Source organism: Enhydra lutris, unplaced genomic scaffold (assembly GCF_002288905.1).
Source record: "Enhydra lutris kenyoni isolate GAN:26980312 unplaced genomic scaffold, ASM228890v2 scaffoldscaffold21, whole genome shotgun sequence".
Lineage (NCBI taxonomy): Eukaryota > Metazoa > Chordata > Mammalia > Carnivora > Mustelidae > Enhydra > Enhydra lutris.
In genome coordinates this window covers 62,887,722-62,907,511 of record NW_019154105.1, presented here as the reverse complement: position 1 = coordinate 62,907,511, position 19,790 = coordinate 62,887,722, and the positions used below count along the sequence as shown (strand labels likewise).

The 19,790-nt window shown below is 50.9% G+C and overlaps 1 protein-coding gene across 2 annotated transcripts in view; it reads right to left on the bottom strand.

Annotated features, from left to right (window-relative positions):
• Positions 1-10,538: 10,538 nt before the first annotated feature.
• The window catches only part of LOC111148808 (WD repeat domain 1), a 42,703-nt gene continuing 33,451 nt past the window's right edge, over positions 10,539-19,790 (bottom strand). For both annotated transcript variants that reach the window (XM_022505623.1, XM_022505622.1), the window contains 5 exons: positions 19,545-19,632; positions 16,951-17,061; positions 13,935-14,108; positions 12,206-12,350; positions 10,539-10,878 (listed from right to left, as the gene is read on the bottom strand). In XM_022505623.1, coding sequence (XP_022361331.1) covers positions 10,772-10,878; positions 12,206-12,350; positions 13,935-14,108; positions 16,951-17,061; positions 19,545-19,632 — 625 coding nt within the window. In that variant the 3' untranslated portion in view covers positions 10,539-10,771. The remainder of the gene's footprint in view (positions 10,879-12,205; positions 12,351-13,934; positions 14,109-16,950; positions 17,062-19,544; positions 19,633-19,790) is intronic.

Here is a 19,790-nt window from a genome sequence, read left to right as displayed (position 1 = left end):
TTAGTCAGTGTTCTCCAGAAAAACAGAACCAATAGGATGTGTGTGTGTGTGTGTGTGTGTGTGTGTGATAGATATATATCTATCATATATATGATACATATACATATATATATATATATGAATTTGTGGAGACACAAGTCCAAAATCTGCAGGGCAAAACAGCAGGCTGCAGAGCGAGAGAAGAGTTGTAGGGCAAGTCCAAAGGCTGTCTGTTGCAGAGTTCCTTCTTGCTCAGAGGAAGTCAGTCTTTATCCTCTGAAAACTTTCAACTGATTAGATGAGGCCCACCAGCACTATGGTATGGAGGGCAATCTGCTTTACTCAAAGTCTACTGACTTAAATGTTTATCTCATCCAGAAAACAACTTGATGGAAACATCCAAGGCAATGTTTGACCACAAATCTGGCACTGTAGCCCAGCTAAGTTGGTGCATAAAACAATCATCACCGGTGGCAAGGATGAACTAATTTATGGTAAAGAAAGGGAGGATGCCTTAAGCTCATCTTGAACTCATCTGGAAAATGGGGCCAGACTTCCAGACGTCCATGATCACTGTCTGAAATGTCAATGTTGTAGAAGTCACACTGGGGCCATCAGTGGTTCTCAAAACCTGGCCATTATAATCACCTAGGGAGCCTTGAAAGGATAGCAATGTTAGAGTCACCCTTGAAGATCCAGACCCATTTAGTCTGTGGTGGGGCTCAGGCATGGATACATTGCCAGCAATCCTCAAATGTTCCTAATATTTGGCCAAGGTTGAGAGCCCCTGGGCAAAATGGATGTCTGATGTTCTCCTCAGGATGGACCAACAGAGATAAGCACAAGCTTTGCAGCAAGGTGGGCTGGGCTTGAGTCCCACTTTCGTCCAAGTGAGTTATGTGATGTTGGAACAACTATTATACCTCCCTGAGGCTGTTGGTCAATTAAGAAGATGCTTGGAAAACCCCTAGCACAGTCTCTGGGAGGAAGGAAATGCAACATACATCATACATCAGTTTATGCCTATTCCCACCACTCAGCATGGTATTAATAACCTGGGTATCTCTTCTCTATCATTTTTCTTTAAGTTCCTCTTAAAATACAGTAACAACTATGCTCAATCTAACATGTGCTGAGTTTTGAGACAGACACTGTTAAAAGTAAGTATTATCATATCCTCGCAATTACCCAATAAGGAAGAGTCTGTGATAGACCCAGGCTACAAGAGAGGAAACTGAGACACAGAGGGGTTAAGCGGGTTGCCCAAGAACGTTGCTGACAGTCTTGGATTTATCTGACTCTGAAGGTTAATATTTTTTAAGAACTTTGCTTCCGGGAGACATAAATCAGGATTATAACCACTGAAAAAGAGGAGGCAAAACATGCCAGAGTTCCCAGACATCCCCATCATGTGCCTAGAGAACCTACGAAAACAGAAATTAAAATTAGTATGGGAGCAGAGTCGTTAGTTACTTAACAAAGACTTTCGTTTAAAAAAAAAAAACACAGTCATTTAACAAAAATCTTGGTGCATATCCAAAATTCAGTCATGTTCCTGGTGAATAGGAACAGGAAGCAGAAATCATACTTAAAAACAAAGATCTTATTCATAATAGCAACAAAAAATATGAAATATCTAGGGATAAATTTAGCAAGAGAGCTGAGGTAGTTAATGAACACAACCCACAAACTTTATTGAGGGATATTAGAGAAGATTCAATCTTTGGAGAGATGGTCTGTGCACATGGTTGTCATTGCAAGAATGTTGATTGTTTTCAAATTAGTTTTAGGTTAAAACAAATTTCTTTTTCAAGTAAAAATTAGGCACCGAAATGATTCTGAAACAATTCAAAAGTTTCCAAGTGCCATGCAGAACGCCTTCTGCATTCGCAGCAACTTCTAGTATCTTTAAATAAAAGAGTCAACTCTCCTGAACACTTGAGTCACTTCTAGACTTCATTTCAGATTTGGTCACTTATGGCCATGAGACTCTTTTTGCTTGGCTACTGCTGGACACACTCAGATCCAACATAATTTATCGAAAGAAAAATGCTTTACAGTTGGAAAAATCTAAAATTGTGAAACATAGCGCAGGTTTAGAAATATTACACACACACACACACACACACACACACACACACACACACACACACGGAGTTTAACAAAAAATTACATGAATACGCATGTAACCAGCTTAGGTGGACAGACCCTTGAGATGACCCCATGATCTGGCTTTTTTTTTTTTTTTTAGATTTTATTTATTTATTTGACAGAGAAAGACACAGCAAGAGAGGGAACACAAGCAGGGGGTGTGGGAGAGGGAGAAGCAGGCTTCTCGCTGAGTGGGGAGCCCGATGCGGGGCTTGATCCCAGGACCCCAAGATCAAGACCTGAGTCGAAGGCAGACGCTTAATGACTGAGGCACCCAGGTGCCCCATGATCTGGCTTTCACGTGCTTGGGTGATCCCTCCCCTTGAGTGTGGGTAGAACCCATGACCTGCTTCAGGGCATAGAGAATATAACAAAAGTGAGGGATTATATGTGATAGCATGTATGTGATTATGTTACATAGATGGTAACATCCATCACATGCTGTGTTGGCTACATGGGTGAGAACTGGGGCAACCTTCAGTCCACAGCCAGAGAGACCCTGAGTTCCTCAGCCCAGCACCTTGTGGGAAACTGAGTGTTGCCAATAATTATGTGAGCTGGGGAGTAGAGCCTTCTCCAGTAGGTCCTCCGATGAGACCACAGCCCCAACCAACACCTTACTTATAGCCCAGGAGAGAACACAGCTAAGCTGTGCCCAGACTCCAGACCTGAAGAAACCATTTGATTGTTCCTCTGCTTTTCTTTGATTCTTAGATTTACCAATTATGTAGGTATCACTAAATAAGATATGTTTGGGGAGCCCACACCCAACTCTGTAATAATAATAATGAAGACATGGCCAACGAGGTAATTTTTAACTTGACAAAGGAGCTTTGAAACTCATCATGAAAAATGTGTAGAAAGATAGGCGGTAATGACAAAATATCTTGAAAAAGAAAAATAATAAAATAGATCCTCTTATTAGATATTAGAAGATATTGTAAAGGCAAAATAATCCTGCTGCAAGAATGGATTGTGGTACAGGAAATATACCAGCATATGTACCTGTACAGACATGTTCTTTCACATGTGTTTATACCAGTCTGACCACCATTCAGATCTGGGTGAAGAACAGTTCCAACATTCCAAATGCCCTTTCCCAATCCATAGCCCCTCCCCTCTCTCCAGGTAGCCATCATTCTGTCAACACGGGTTAGCTTAGTCTGTTCTCAAATTCCGTGTAAGAGGAGTTTTGATGTAGGTGGTCTTGGACCACATGTTGAGAAACCCTACTTAGCTAAAAGTCCTATTATTCCCTTGAATGTGTTCTTGGGGTATGAATTCTTGGGGTATGAGCTTGCTTCCAGTGAGGTACCAGCTAAGTGATCTGGGGAGGTGGGGGGAAGGATGAGAAATTAAACTTACACCATCTTTTAGCACCTCTTCGGAACAAATCCTTGCAATGCACTACTTTTGCCCAACAGAAAGCTGCTGAGAACTGGGAAGCTTTGATGGGGGTGGGAAGGTGAGAATCCAGGTCACTGTGCCCCATCAACCAAGCCCTCTCTCACCCCAATTATGAGCTAGAGTAATGTCCAATTATTGGCTGGAAAAGAGAGATCTGCTTGGGACCTTGGGTTGTCTGTATGGGGAGCGGTGGTCCCTTCCACTCACCTGAAGCTAACGGCAAAGCCATTTCCCCCATGCTCTTAAGGCCGGAGGATGCTTGCAGGAAGCAAGAGAGATGGCATTCTTCCTGCAATGCCCAGCAGGTCTGACAGCAGAGGCCATTATAAAAAAAACATTCCTTTCAGCTGATTCTAGCCATTTTGCCACAGACCCGGCCAATTTCACTGAGGTCAGAAGGCCAGAAAACTGGGCTTCGTGCTGGCAGCCTGGCAGAGGTGAGGGAAGGAGGCCCTGACTGTCGTGTTGGCCTCCAGGAGCCAATTATCTTTCCAGACTCCAGGAATCTCAGCGGGCTGGCTCAGCCTTGGCCCAGCCACGATCTCCAGCTGCTCTCTGCTGTTCTCAGCTGAGTACTACAGCCAGGGGCCGCAGGAACCAGACACAACAGCAAGGGCCCAGAATGGGAGAAGGGCTTCCACTTGGGGGCAGGCAGGGGAAGGGAGAGGTGGGTGTTAAAGGAGCCAGGCTCTGCTCAGGGAAGGTGGGCTCTAATTCCCACCCGCTCCCCACCACCTGACTGGGCCTCATGTCCCTCACTGGGGGCACACAGCTCCTTTGGTAGAGTGTCCTCTTGTTCACATTCTCCCCTACTTTTCTAGAAACCCAGTGAAACAAGATGAACAGTGTCTGTCTTCCTGCAAAGCTCAGTAGATCCCCAACACAGGATGTGTTGCCTGGTATCTAATAGATGATCAATGAATATTTTGTGGAATACATGAGTGGGTTAATAATTGAGTGGACTTGGGATGAACGAATGAAGAAGTCAAATATCTCATTCATGCTCTCTCAGAGAATCAAGCTACTAGGATCATGGAGTTAAAAAGCTCTTCTTCCTAAAAAAAAATTCCCTCTTTCAAAATAAAAAGGGGCACTCTTGTCCAAACTGGCAATGACTGGGAGTATCTGGAGTCATCACAATTGAAGCAGGGGATTGTACTAACAATCTAGTGTGTAGAGGTCAGGGACACTAGCACACCTCCCGAGGTGGACAGGAGGGTCCAGCACAACACAGACATATCCTGTGCCAACTGTGCATAGTGTTGGGGCCAAGAGAGCCAGATGTGGGCAGGCGGTCTGCTGGGAGGCCAGTGGTGACGTTGCTTTGCTGCAAAGTGGCATCAGCAAAAGCTGCTTTTGGGACAAACTTGCTCTGGTTGAAAGCAAGACTGAAAAACTGACCCAGATAAGAATGACTCAGATAAGATTTCACAAGTTCTATCAGCAGAAGCCACAGAATTGGTCCATCTGTGTGTGTCCAGAAGGAAATGGGTGGTGTCTCTGTAGGACACGTGTGCCAGCTAAACCCAGAAATGTGTTCGCATCTTGTAGCTAAAACAGCTTTCCTCCCAGACCAGGGATTGTGGTGTGTGGCCTTTTAGTTTGGCCAGACCTGGAGTTTTGGTTTCATTTTGATGAATGTTATTTTGTAACCCTCAGATATTATCAGTGTTTTTCCCATACCCAGTGAGCTGGATGCTAGAATGGAAAGGAAAGAAGGGAAGAAGGGAGGGAGGGAGGGAAGAGAAGAAGGAGGAAAAGAGGGAGGGAGGGATGGAGGAAGGAGCGGGGAAGGATGGGAGAGGAGAAAGTAAGGAGCGGGGAAGGATGGGAGAGGAGAAAGGAAGAGTGAATTGTCAGAAATACGAGTTATTTGGAGCTCATTGCTTCAACGGCTTTCCTATAGCATGAAGGACGTCAGGGAAAGCAAAAAGTCAGAAGACAAGGCCCCTTGGCGATTCTCCTGGAACAGTCAGAAGTGTGACTTTTCCCACTCCCTATCTCTTAAAAAAAAACGTGTCTCAGACTTATCCTTCAGATGCGGGCAAGTCTAATTTATGACCACATCATAGGAAAGCAGCTGATGATTTTAATTCGGTTGCCTGTAGGATGGTGTCGGTCTCCACCTGTTAACGGCTTATGCTGCCCTCCACGTGGCCACACCGATGGTTCTAGCCAACATTTCTCACAGTCTTTTCTGGGGGAGGTGAGGGGGATACACAACATGATCTTCTGTGAAGGCTGTACTTGCTCAAGCTAACTTCTTTATGATGCAAGAATACACGTCCCAGAGTAAGTTCATCACCATGGGTCCCTGTAAGTCATCCCAAATCTGGCTTCCCTGCCCCTTGCCACTTTATACCTGGAGGCTCAGCATGGACACAATTAGCTTGTCCCCTGATCCCCCAGGAGGTGAGAAGCAGATCCAGGACCAATGGCTGTTCTAATCAGAGTCTGATACGGCCGGTGGGTCCTGGAAATGCACAACTATTCATACTTCTGCTGGCTTCAAGTTGAATGTGTCCAACAGCAGCCTCCTTGGCTCGGCCAAGCCTCCAGGCAAGTCCTGAGGCCTCCTCTGTGGCTAACTGTGGCCCCCACACTCTGTTCCATCCTCGGGCAGCAGCCGTGGGACCTGCCCTCTGAGGCTGGCCTGGCAGCCAACTCCCTCCCTCTGTGTCCTAAGTTCCTAGAAGTCAACTGGTCTCCAGTTCTATTCCCCACACCTGAAAAAGGCACAAAGAGTGTTGCCTCACTCACCAGGCTGTGAAGATTTCCCGCTCTGTGATAGAACGGATTGAGCGCTTCCCCTCTCCCGCTGCAACATGATGGCCATCTACCTGCGAGGCACTAGTCTGGTGGGTAAAACGGTTGTCATCTTTCTTTCTTTCTTTTTGTTTTTTTAATTAGGGCTTGGAAGGTACCAGATCAGATACACAATTACAAAATGCCACAGAATCCAAAATAAAAGACCCAGAGTAGCGTCACTGGAGGTAGGCTGGCTCGGGCAAGAAGTTTTTACATCCGCACCCCTTCCTGACAAGGGATTTCTAAAGTCTCGGGACCTGCCGGGGTCAATTGTTTTTAAGGTTCTTTTTTCCTTCTAAAAGTAGTCAGTTAGTGGCTAAGAATTCATTGTATTAACAATATTAATTTATATCAGTATTTATTAATAATTAACAGAAGTATTGATTTTAGTTATTAAGATGATCAATTGAGAAATGAAGAATCGATGGTAAATTAATAAGTTACGAGCCCCCTAGCAAGAACACTTTTGTGGCGACAAGGTTTTTACCTCATCAGGTAAGAGTGGGAGGGACACTGGGCCCCAAACTTCCACCGCAACAAGTGGAAGGCACAGACACACATACCGGTTTCCCTCACTGTTCCAAACTTGACGTTATGCCCCTTCGCTTGTACGAAAGACCTACATTAGTACCCACTTTCACGAACTGAAAGAAATCCAAAGAGGATTTTCACTTTTACGAAAAATGTAAAAGCAAAAGTAGCAGTCAGTGGGGTTTACCCTGAGAGGAGCCTGAACAGAGGCGGCGCACACCTGGCTGGCGAGTGGCGGCCCCAGCGCCTTCCGCGGGAGCTACACTCAGTATTTCCGCGTGGGGCCACCGACTCTGAACTGTGTGTGAGCATCCGGGCTTCACCTCCACCTCTTGTGATCATCCGTTAGCAAGGTGTGTCCTAAGTATCAGGAAAGCCTAAGAGAGGTTTTATTTGGGGGTCTGGGAGTGCCACTAAATTTCCCTGAGGGATTAATGGTAACTGCTTCTTTGCTCAGGAAAAGTTCTACAGGCGCACTGTTCTTTCGGATGGTGGGGAGAGCTGTAGGTCAGTGCCGTTTCCTCATCCTTTCCCGAGATTTTCTGTGCCCTGCACCCCTCACAATCCTGGCTTAGAGTAAACCCATGATTCAACTTCTCAGTTTGTTTCCTAGTAGCTGCTGACTACTCATTTTAGACAGGATCATGATAGCCAGCGGTAAGTCAGAAAACAGCATTGTCACAGAAATCTAGGACTTAATGCAAGAATAGGGGAAAAAAAGATTTTTGTATTAAAGAATGAAGTTTATACTTGTTTATCTCCATAGAATGGACAGACGAATGAATTCAAGCAAGGACATTGGATGATATTAAATACTCCCCGATATTTTTTAGGAATGTCACAACCTGATTCCTGTTTGGCTTTCTGAAAGCCTCCTCCCTAGCTTCGAGAGACTGCCTATTCCAGGAAGCCTGCCCAGATTTCCTTCCTGAGATGCTCCTCTTGGGGCACAGGTCACAATTTGTCATACAATATCATCTGATGGAAACTTATTTTGTGTCCTGCATACACAGTGATTAACTACCGTATGTTACTTTGTTTTAGCCAACGTCCTTCTACATTTATGTCACATTTACTGCGTTTATGGTGTCCCGAATCCAGACTTCAGCTTTACCTGGAGTATCTCACTGGTATAACCCTCATCTCACAGACGTGGAAACTGATGCGTGCTGTTGTGGACACTGACAACCCCGTTCTTTTTTATTTCTGTCTTAAGTCAGCTTGGGATGGGCTCTGCTGCAGTAACAATATCTCAGGGGATGGATGGAATATGGGTTTACTTGCTGCTCATGCCACACTGTGCAGGTCTGGTGACCCTCCTCCACCTGTGGCCAAGCTTTTCTGGAATGTGACCTCCCAAGTCAGGGGTGGGGAGAGAGATGGACACACAGCCTTCAGGTGCCTGTCTGGAAGTGCCCCCTACTCTCCCTTAGAGTCCCCAGGGTGCAGTATGGTCTCCCTCCGCTGGTAGGGATTGTGGGCCAAACTCAAGTTCTGCTTTGAAAAGTCTCTAGCTAGGAGTGGAGTTGAGGGAGGTGGACCCTGGCTGGCTGGTGGGTACCCTCCCATCTCCCAACCCTTCTCAACCTGAAGGCCTGTGGTCTTTTTCCATAAATGTGGTTGGTTTATATGCAATATTCTATCACCGAGTTTCTATCAGATTTTGAAAATTATCCCACATATGGACAAATTTCCATTTGAAAAATCCTGTGCGCTCAAGGAAAATGAGGCTGAGCATCAAAACATTATACATTCTGGGCTCCTGGGTGGCTCAGTGGGTTAAGTCTCTGCCTTCGGCTCAGGTCACGATCTCAGGGTCCTGGGATCGAGCCCCACGTCAGGCTCTCTGCTCAGCAGGGAGCCTGCTTCCCCCTTTCTCTCTGCCTACTTGTAATCTGTCAAATAAATAAATCTTAAAAAAAAAACAAAAATATTACAGTCTTTGGCCTAGCATGTGTAGAAAAACACACCATTACTGTGGGTTTTTTCCTGCTTCGATACTTTTACAAATTAGTCAAATGTATCAATCTTCTTTCCCTTATAGTTTTTATCATTCTGAGAATGACATGTCTGAGGGGACACAAAGTCCCTGAAGTTTTCTTCCAGTATTATTTAAATTCCATTGTTTAAAATTAATTTAAAAACTTGGAGCTACTTTTAATTTAGTTCGGTGTAAGGACAAGTAAGCAATCTTATTTTTCAGGTTGGTACCCAGATCGATCTAGTAATTTGTCTGGAATCCAAATACAGAAGCATGAAGCCCATTTCCAGACTCTGTTCTGAGGCAGCCCCAGCTTTAAATGTATTACAGAGTAACATCTAATTCTCTTTTCCTTTCTTAGGTCCCTTTTCATATATGAACTGTGGAAGCAATATGATGAAATCAGAAGGGAGAAAGTACTTTTATTGGAACTGCAAATTTAGACATCTTTACGGTGTTATCTTTCTAGCCAAGATCATCTTTCATGGTTAATAGGAATGCTTGGAAATTTAGTGTTCTTCAGTGCCTAAATGCATGCTACTTCCCTCTTTTGAAGGCAGTGCCAGAAAGGTCATGGGCTGCCCCAGAACTTGCAAATCAGGTGGGATCCCTAGATCATCTGATCCAATGTTTTCCGCTTTCAAATAAAACAAATTTAGGCTCACAGAAGGGAGGTGAGGGGGCCCAGTTCACAGAGCGATTTGATCCAGATGTGCCAGGCCCTTCCGGGGCTTCTCTCCCTGAGCTGGGTGGATCCAGCAATCCAGTTTGGGAACATATCCCTCTGAGGCTGCAAGGCAGGGAGAAGCCACGAGGGTCCCACACAGCTTCCCACACTCCCCACAGCCCCCCACCACACAAAGTCAGCCATCCACAGTGAAGAGAAAGACATTTAATCACTTCTTCGTCTTATCTCTTAAAGCGCTCAAAGTGTTTTCACAAGTGCAAAGGGAGCGATTGCTCTCAGCCAACAATTACCAGTAATTCCAACACACGCAAAAAAACTACAAATCACCGTGCTTTATACTTACTTTTAATTTCTGCACTGAAAAAAAAAAAAAAAAAGTGAAAACCATAACAGGTTAGTTTACAGTGACGTCACCTCTGCCTTTAAATTAACTTTTGCTCTTGGGGGCAGAAGGGGGAAAGAAAGACAGAAACACATGGAAGTGGGAGAGCAAAACAGTGGCCGAGACACCTGGGTCTGGCTAATTGGGCTCTCAACGCCCAGAGGCGGTGGCACCCTTGGCGTGCGAGCCTGTAAACACAGACAGGCAACAGTTAAGATACATTAAAAAAAAAAAAGTCCCACAATTCCATTCTTAGAATCAAGCACAAAAACAGACAGTGACCCCAAGATTCATGTGAGTGCACCCTGTCAGCCGCCGGGGCGGCCGCACAGCAGGGTGCGCAACCCAGGCCTCCCAGCGGCACCTGCACTGCAGAACTCTGCAGAGCTGAGCTGTCCCAGGGGTCCCTTGCTGGGCCGGGCGCAGGGCACTCTGCGGGGAAGGGGTCTGCAGGGAAGGGATTCGCAGAGAGGGGTGCGGCCCACAGCCGCAGCCTCCCCGGCCAGACAGCAGGAGCCGCAGGGGTGGGTCTGTGTGCTTTCGAGGCTCTGCCTCTGGAATGTTCTGCACTCGGACTGGGTGGGTGGTGGGTTTCAGTTACGCTCCACACGTTGTTTAAGTGCTTGCTTTATTTTTCATGTGCAAACTGTCACTGTCTAAAGCTTTCGGAAGGACGTGTACAGGTACGGACACCCTGCGGAGAGCCGAGGGTACGCGCGCGGTAAGGCCCCCCCTCCTGAGCGGGCGGGGACGTGGGGGCGCATGGCAGAGAGACTGGGAGAAATGACGTGTTCGGCTGCGTAAGCTCTAGTCCCTGATTCGGTCCGTCCAACGGAGGGGGTCCTCAGTAGGTGATTGTCCACTCTTTGACAGAGGCGTCATGAGACGTTGTGACCAGCGTGTGCTCGTCCAGCCAGGCCAGGCTACTGACGTGGTGAAGTCGGTGCGCATCTGGGGAGAAAGAAGGCATGCTGAGGGTGAGCCCCGTGTCTCTGCCCTTGCAACACCACAGACAAGGAGCAGGGGACAGGCTGTGGCGACACCGACAGCGGGCCCTGAGGAACTGACCGCGGACTGCTGTTCATCTAATCCTGGCCCTCCTCCTGGAAGGGTGAGCATCTGGGTGGACAGTGGGTGCAGGCATTCTCAAGCCGGTCCCTCCCAGACACGGGGACTGTCCCAATAACCAACAAGGTCCCCTGGGGGACAGAAATACTCCTCCCACGGAGATGGGGGGTGAAAAGTCTTATTTCTTTTCATGCATAAGCAACACTACACAGAGGATACACAGCCTCCTGGCCTATCTGCAGTGATAAGGGAGGGGGATGAATAAAGGCCGAGAAACCTCTGTAATTGGTGGACTCGTGACCAGAAGACCCCGAGAGTCGCCCCCTGTGTGAGGTGCACCAGGGGTGACCCCATAACCCCCCAGTCTCCTGCCTCCACCCCACTGACTTGGTGGGTCTTACTACAAACAGAGCAGGGGGCCCAGGTAAATCCCCTCTGCCTGGGGGGTGACACTGGGACAGACACAGTCCCCACGAACCACTTGTGACCACAGAGTCCCTGAAGTGAGCTATTGCTATATGGAGGAAAAAAAAATGTTGGGCTAAATAAAACTTACTATTATAGTTTTACTTGTTTTTTGTTGTTGTTTTGTTTTTTATACAGGGCTGCTAAAAAATAGCAAGACATTACACTCCTATTGTACGCTGCCCACTGTGGGGAAAACCTGCTCAGCCGTTTAATTTAGGGGGTGCGGTAGGGGAAGGGGAAGTGCTGTGATCTGAATGTTTGCATCTGTCGCCCACGTTGTACGCCGGAAACCTAATGTCCAAGGCTGGGGGGATCAGTGCCTTATTAAACAGACCCCACGGAGCACTGCCCCTCCCCGCAAGTCTCTGACCTGAAAGAGCTCCCCCACGCCCCAGCCCTGTGGACCCCCCATCTGGGACTTCAGCCTCCTGAACTGTGAGCAATAGTTCTGTGGTTTCTGAGCCACCTAGTCTGCGGTACTTTGCCATGGAAGCCCAGCAGGATAAGGAAGAGATGTCAAGAGGAACCCCCACGTGTGAAGGCAAGTGTCCGGAGTGACACCACCTCCCCTCCCTCAGGGAACACACGCATCGTCCCTCCCTCTGCGTGTCAAGCAGGGGCCAGCGGAATGAGGGCCATGCTTCTCAGGGCTAACTTCCCCAGAAGCACAAAGAGGACACTCGGGCTTGGGGACAGCCTCTCTGGGGGTGCCTGGGGAGCTGAGGTTAGGAGCGAGAGTCACCTTGGATCTTGACCCTGGTCTCGGGGTCACTCAGGGTCCAGACGTACACCATCATGTCCATGCCACCAGAGGCAAAGTGCTCGTTGTCTGGTGACCAGGCCAGGCAGACGATCTTCGCGTGGTGTCCGTAAAAAACATTGTTCTCCTAGTTTCGGGTTAAAAACAGAGGGGGTAGGTAGGTCAGGGTTCAGGCCAAAGGGACACGTGTCATCTCACCTGCCCTCTGGGACCACAGTGAGGGCTGATGCTGACGTAGTGCTCTCTGCCAGGACCCGTGTACACCTCCTGAGGTAACTGCTGCTCCGTGACAAGGCCCAGGAGGACGCAGCCCAGCACTGGGCAGCAGTCACTGTGTCCCCGGGACCAGACGGCCTCTACCACAGCACCTACCCTGAGGTGCTAGGTGTGTGCGCACTCCTTCACGGGGCCCTCAGCCCAGCCAGGGTCATCACCACGCTGACACGAAGGCTCAAGGGGCCCCGCCCTGGGCAGGGGGTGCGCAGGGAAAGTTCGGGCAGCAGAGGGAGGCGGCCAGCCCCTCCCTGCCCCCACCTGCCTGCTACTCGCTACTCTGTGGGGCGAGGACTGGACGGGGCCTCCAAGCTGGAGGACTAGCACTTTCCTGACGCTATAAGGATGGTTTTTCTTCAGGGCATTCCATTTCCTTAATCCCTAGATGAGGTCGACCTCCCGAGGATTTTCTTTTTCAAGTTTGCCTGTTCCATACTGTATTGATCCCACCCTGCCTACTTAGCATAACGTCAACAAGACTTCTGTTGTACATACACGAAATCACTAAAAATGAGATAAACACAAAAGCTGAGAACCGTGGCAAGGGAGCAGAAAAATCCCCCGGGGGGCAGGTGTATATCCATGGAGGTGCAGGTTACAAGCTTTCTGTCCAACACAGGCGGACACTTGCCTTCACCGGCCCCTCTTATCAGAAGTGACATTATAGCATCACACAGACGAAGAAAAGACGCAAGCCTACTTAATACATAAGTGCACGTATTTATGGGGAAGTGTACAGATGCCTGTAATTTACTTTAAGTGCACCCTGAATTAAGATCATTGGATGGATAATGTAACACAGGGAGATGTTAATGGCAAAACCTCAGTGGTAAATTCTTTCATCTTTGCTGCGTTCCAAAACGTTCAAGTGCTGCAGGGCTGGCATTGTGTAGGGCCCAGAGACCGGAGACCTGCCAGCCTGTGCCCCCTGCTCTGGCCAAACCCAGCAAGTGACCGACCCCCTAACCAAGCTCAGTCTCCTGTATGTGAGCCAGGGTGAATGGACCACTCTTGGCCCTCAGACTGTCATCCCGTCGTGCCTGTGCGCTCTGGTCCACCCCCACCAGGCCACTGCCCCGAGCCCCCCCGCAAGGCAGTGCTGAGAGGATGGGTGCTCATCTTCGTGAGACTCAAACGGTAATGAGACTAAGAAGAAAATCTAGTCTCAGCCCTTCGACAGAGAAGAAACCAGAAAATCACTCAGCCAGGCAGCCCAGGTGAACCAATCGGCTTGTCTTCATGGCAAGTCTCACGGCCGCCTCGGGCCCTAACTTTCTGGCAAGTGCTCTACCTCACTCATAAAACCCCAAGACCCTGGACAGCAGCATGTCTCGTCTCACATCATTCAGCCCTGAGAGCAAGGAAGCTGCGTGGTCTCATGCAACTGCCGGGCTGATGACAAGGGAGAGAAGCCACGGCCCCCCACCCGCCCACTCACCGAGTAGCCATCAGCAACGCTGAAGACTGTGACCACTTTGCTGGCATCGCACACAGCGAGGAAGGCGCCATCATGGGAATATGCCACATCAGTCACGGGGCCCTTGGCCTCCAGGAGCTTGCCCTCGTCCTTCAGTGTGGTGCCCAGGATGGAGTACAAGCGAACATTTCCGTCCTGCAGGAGGACAGAGGGGCAGTGAGTCACCTCCCGGCGGGCACGCTACGGGAGAGCATATGTGCATGCACACACATGCTCCCGATACCTTCCCCCCAAAACCTGTCAGCAGTTCCCATGGCATACCAGCAGTGTGGGAAGAAATACTCAGAGAAGTAATTAAGAAGCTGAATGCTAGGTACCCCCAATTCTGATTCCATGTATGTGGGTGTCCAGGACTCTGACTTTTTCCATCAACGCTCCAGTCAGTCCTGACGCAGGTGTTCACAGGGCAAACCGTTAGGGCCGCCTATACACGTTAGTGCTGCACTGGGAGCCCTGGTCTGGCTCTGTTCTCCCGCCACACTGCCTGCCCCCTGTGCTCTGGATCCACACCACCCTTCCCAGCGCCCTGGAGGTTCCTTCAGGCACCGACTCGCTCTCTGACCACGCCCCGCTCCGTCCAACCTGCTGACTCCTGGTGAGCTCCCCATCCTTGTTGTGACCCAGGTACTTCTTCACAGGGGAGGCACACCTGCTCTCTCAGAGGGAGAGGGACCCTCAGAGGGTCCAACTCAGAGGGACCAACTGCCCGAGGGGTCCCTGAGGTTGGGATGCTCAAGCACCTGGCTCTACCCAGCAATCCTTGGCTGGAAGCCTCTGAGGGGTGTTTGGACATCTCTGCTAACAGTTCTGCCCATGCCGTGGGAGCCCAGGCAGGTGGACATACCCTGGGCACCTGTCCTCCAGGCCAGGGACTGCCTCTCCCCAATTTCATGACCCCTCACACTTGTCCAGGGCCTGGCCTGAGAAGTGTCACACTTCTGTCATTCCACACGGTGGAATGAACCCATGAAGGGGGCAGAGATGGACAGACAGAAGGAACCGGGACAGGTAGTATCCTTGTGATTGTCCAAGGCTTCCCTGGGAGGAGTCAGATTAAGGACCAGGCCACCCTCTTGGGGCAGCTGAGCTGTCCAAGGGGCCAAGATAATCCAAGGTCTCCTAGCTCTGGCCACAACACAGGCCTGGCTCTGCCCCTAATGCAGGAGGGAGAGCCACATCCAGACGCTGCAGATTGCTGAGGACAAAAGTCCTTGAGCTCACGTGATAAGCTCGCCTGATGTCTACCTACAGTGGGAGCCTGGGCTCCAGGGTTGTGAGTACATGGCCCACAGGAGGCATTGCAAAAAAGGAAAAGGCTATGCTCTTAGACTACACACGGAGGACGTCATAGGAGGCACACAGCACCAACGTCCACCACCGGGCTAACTATGTGATGGGAATGCCACTTGCTGGAAAGTCATTAAAATAAATGGAGACTACTGGTGTGTGGGGGACAATGGGGAAACCTAGGATAAATAGATGTGCCCTGTGTGATCACGGAGATTCACAGGCCCAGGGCTGGCAGACAACCAGGAAAGACCAAAACTGGTAAGACCCTGAAGTCGGAGCGGAGGAAACATGGGAATAGCCATCTCTCTTCTTTTTAAAAAGGTAAAGGTCTAGTAAGCAGGGCATAGTGCAAGAGGGAAGACCAGATTTAAACCCCATGTCTGACTCTGACCTCCTGCCCCAGAATCATGGCTGTGAAATTCTCCCTAAAAGAGGGAAGACAGCTCCTCAAAACATGCCAGAGAGCGGGGATTTAGGAAAGAAGGGGTGACAGGCCCAGAAGGGACTGCCAGCACTTGCGGGGGTGTGGGCCTACAGGGACGGTAGCCAAGGCTGAGCACTGCAGGAGAGCAGGGCTGCCTGTGGGAGGCGGTGGGGCTGTTTGGCAGTAGGGGATGCAGTGCCCTGTGGAGGGGCAGCCACACACGGGACACATCTGACTCATCTGAAAACCAGGGAAGTCCACGTGTCTTACAGCCACGACAACAGAAACACAGATGAAGGGCTCGAGTGCAGGGGCTGAGGGCTGACAAGCCCTGTTCGTCTGTGTCTGGGCAGCAGTGGCTCGACACTGTGCCCAAGGGCTCCTGGGGGAGGGAAGAGCTTGTGGATGTGGCTGGGGGCTTCCTCACCTGCTTGGGCAGGTACCCTGATGCACTGTCAAGCACCCAGGGGCCCCTCTGGCTGGTCCTCCTCCAGGCTGGAAGGGTGGGCAGCAAGGACATTTCGGAGGCTGAAGGTGAGACCGCCTGGGGGGCAAAGCCCCACCCGCAGACCAGCCTTCCCTCAGCCCTCACATCGGCTCCATGAGATCCGCCCTGGGCTCCTCCAGCAGCTGGGGAGCAGGCGGTTTCACAGTGGACACCAGCAGGTGACCCCTGGGTTGGCTTTTGGCACGTTGGGCACTGCCCAGCACTGACTTCCTCCCCTGGGGCATGAAGGTCCGCCATACCTGCTACAGAGCTCCTTCATCAGGGCACCCGAGCCTCCCAGGGCCAGAAGGGACAAAGGGAGCCAGACTGTAAAGCACTTTAGGACTCAGCCTGGCAGGCAGGGACCACAGGGTCTCTCCGCTCTAGGTTTACAGGAGCAAGAACACCACATTGGGCCAGACAGATGCCAACACTAAAGGAAAACCTTGAGCCCATCGGGTTACTGGTGCTAAACACGGGTTAGGAATCTTCTTGTCATGTTCCTACCTCCAACCTGCCAGCCCAGGTCACCCACGCTGGTCCTCTCTCAACACACTAAATCACATGTGCCCTCCACACTTACGTGGTTGATGGCCCAGCGGTCCCCCCTGCTCTGTGCTCCCAAGCCCAGCCCCTTGGTCTCCCACTACCTCCCTTAGGACCCTCTATCCATAGCCTTAGGACCTTTTGCTTTAGGACCCTCTATCCATAGCCTGTGTCACCCCCAAACCGCCCCCGCAGCCGGGGTCAGAGGACATGAGGGACAGGAGACTCACCGTGCCCCCGACGGCCACTGTGTCACCACTGGGGTGTACTGCCACCACTTCCGGCTCATAGCCAGGGCTGTCGATGCTGAAGCACTTTTTCTGGTCCTTGAGCAGGACAATCTGAAAATCACAGGCAGCGGTCAGGGTGCAGAGGCCAAGGACAGATCGCTCGGCCCGAAGCTCACTGGGGGCGGGCGCCCTGTGACCCTGCGTTGTGCTTCCTCCCTCATCAGCCGCTGGGGACCGGGAAGCCATCTGACCTCTGAACTTTTCATTCTCCTGTCACATAATGAATGAGCTCTCCCAAACGGCCTTCTTTTGAGATTCAAGGGATACAAGTGTTTGGAAAAGCAAGGCTCTAAGGCAACAATGGGAACAAACAGGACAGGCCTGATTCTAAGTTCTGGTATCCCAGGTCCGAAAAAGTCCCTTCACAGCTCCAACCCGCAGCACGTGAAGCATCCTACGTGTGCCAGCCAGAGCATCTCCCACAGCTGGGGGACAATGCTGGCACCTGTCTTCCAGACAAAAACTGCGCCCCAGGCATGGGCTCCCACTCCACAGAGTCTCTCTGCTCCCCACTGGCCTCCCACCAGGGCACGACTCATTCCATGGGAGGGCAGGATGGATGGTGCAGGGAAGTCAGCCGGAAGCACTGGAGGGCACCTGGGAGGGGCTCCACCCGAGCCAGCCCCTGCCTCACCTCCCTCCAACAGAGGTGGGGGCAGGACAGAGTGCCCAGCCTGTCCTCAGCGCCCTGTGGACACACAAACGGGGACCTGATCCTGGCTCAGTCACCTACTGCTTGTGGGGACAGCTCTGTCCTGAGCCTCAGCTTCCCAGGGCAGGAGAACCAGCCACTGCCTACACAACACAAAGCCGGAATTCTACGTTCAGGATAAATAAAGTCCCTAATAAAGGCAAACAAAAGTATCAGCTCAAGTTCACCAAGTTTGAGACACACGCATTGCTAACAGTGAGGCACACCCCTGGAGACAGCAGGATCACCACCCCCCACCGCCACCTGGAGGCACTCACAGAAGAGGCCCTCTGTGCACGGGGACCTTCTGTGTCCTCCACCCCCACTCTTGCTGTCCCTCCTGCTTCTCGCTCACTGGACTGCTGCCAGATAGCATGGCCTAGATTTGTGACAACTCTGGCTTCAACCCATGGTATCCCTGCCCAGGCTACCAGCTGTCCCATGAAGGGCAGGCCAGCCCCTGACCCCACTCTCCAGTGGCCTCTGCTTCTGTGTATATTGTGAGGTTGGGGGGCGAGAAAAGGGAACAGGTGAACAGGTGGCAGAACCCTAAGATCTACTATGAAAATGCAGCCTGAGGAACGTTTACCTACCACCTGCCTGACTCGGGAAGTGGATTCACCTGACAGGTAAACAGTAGGGGACCAAGCATTTGCCAAAACTTGTCTAAGAGGTGAGACTTAAACCTAGCTATTTCCCGAACTAAAATCACAGGCCCCTTCCAGCATATTGTACAGAAGCATCCCACCTAGAGTGGGGCAGGAAGCCCGGGTAGCAGGGGCACATCACAGAACAACCTTGCATATCCCCACCCCCGCCATGTGGCACCAGGTTGCCCCTCTCGGATCCTCCTTGTGCAAGCCTTGGTCTGAGCCTCAGAGGAGGGCTTGTCAGGACTGCCCTCCACCGACAGGAAAGTGAGGCCCAACCCTGACTCTGCTCTGGCTCTCCATGCAGGTCATCACTATTGTTCCCCCACTGACTGCCCAGGCTGCTGATGGTAACTGCTTGGCAGAAGCTTCTGCTATCTAGGACACGCAGAAAACATTCTCCTCGAAGCACGTTAAGTGCACATGACACAGGAGGGGTGTGGGCTCCTGAACAGCAGCTATCTTTCCCAGGGTTGTCACTCCTACCGTGGGGGGCTTAGTCACACCTGCCCGCCCTGATCTCCTGGATGCCCTGGTCTACTGACAGACGCCGCCTGCATCAGAGCAAAACCTTGTAGAAAATGGGTCACACCAGGGTCTGGGTCAAGGGCAGTTTGTTCCCGAAATTCCAAAAGAAAAGGTCTGTAAGTGACCTGTCTTCAATGAGAAGCCAGGCCACAGAGCTAGGACACCAGATGCCATCCTGGCCCTGGTGCCCCTAGCCACCATGTGGCCTCGGGAGAAGTCGGGAAAAGAACGGGCAACACTGAGAGGAGCCTCCCAAGTCCCCTAGGAGCTGTTAGAGAGCTCACAGATGGTGAGGAACATGTGTAGAGTCACACGGTTCCAGAGCTCAGGGCTGAGACAACCGTGTTGCTGCTGCTGGGCCCCCAGCAGGCTCCCGGGCTGACGGACACATGGGGAGGCTGATGCCTGACAGCCGTACCCTCTAGCAGCTACAGACTAGGGCAAGCAACTAGCCCTCCCTCTGCCTCCGTGTCTGTAGGATACGGAGGACACTGTGCTACTGGAGAGACCTGCTGACCAAGTGACTCAATGTGTGTGCACACGGGTCTTGGACAGACATGCAGCAGAGCTCCCGCCGCACCGGAGGCAAGAGGTCAGATGCCACACCCGCCAGCTCCGCTCAGCTGTCCGGCTGGTGCTCCCCACCACTCTGAGGCAAGCCGTACCTGCCCGATGCAGACGACCACGGCATAGCCTCCGGGGCCCACAGCCACGCACTTGGGTTGGACGTCCATCTTCACAACTCCCTGCCCGCTGGTGGAGACAAGGGAAAACACGTTACGTCAACCTCACAGGGCTCAGCATGTGTGTTAAGCCCACACTCAGAGATGCCCATCCACCTGCACTGAGGGAGTCATGAGCAAAAACCCAGGACCAGTGAGAGAAAGAGATCCTCAGCTCTAGGGAAAGAG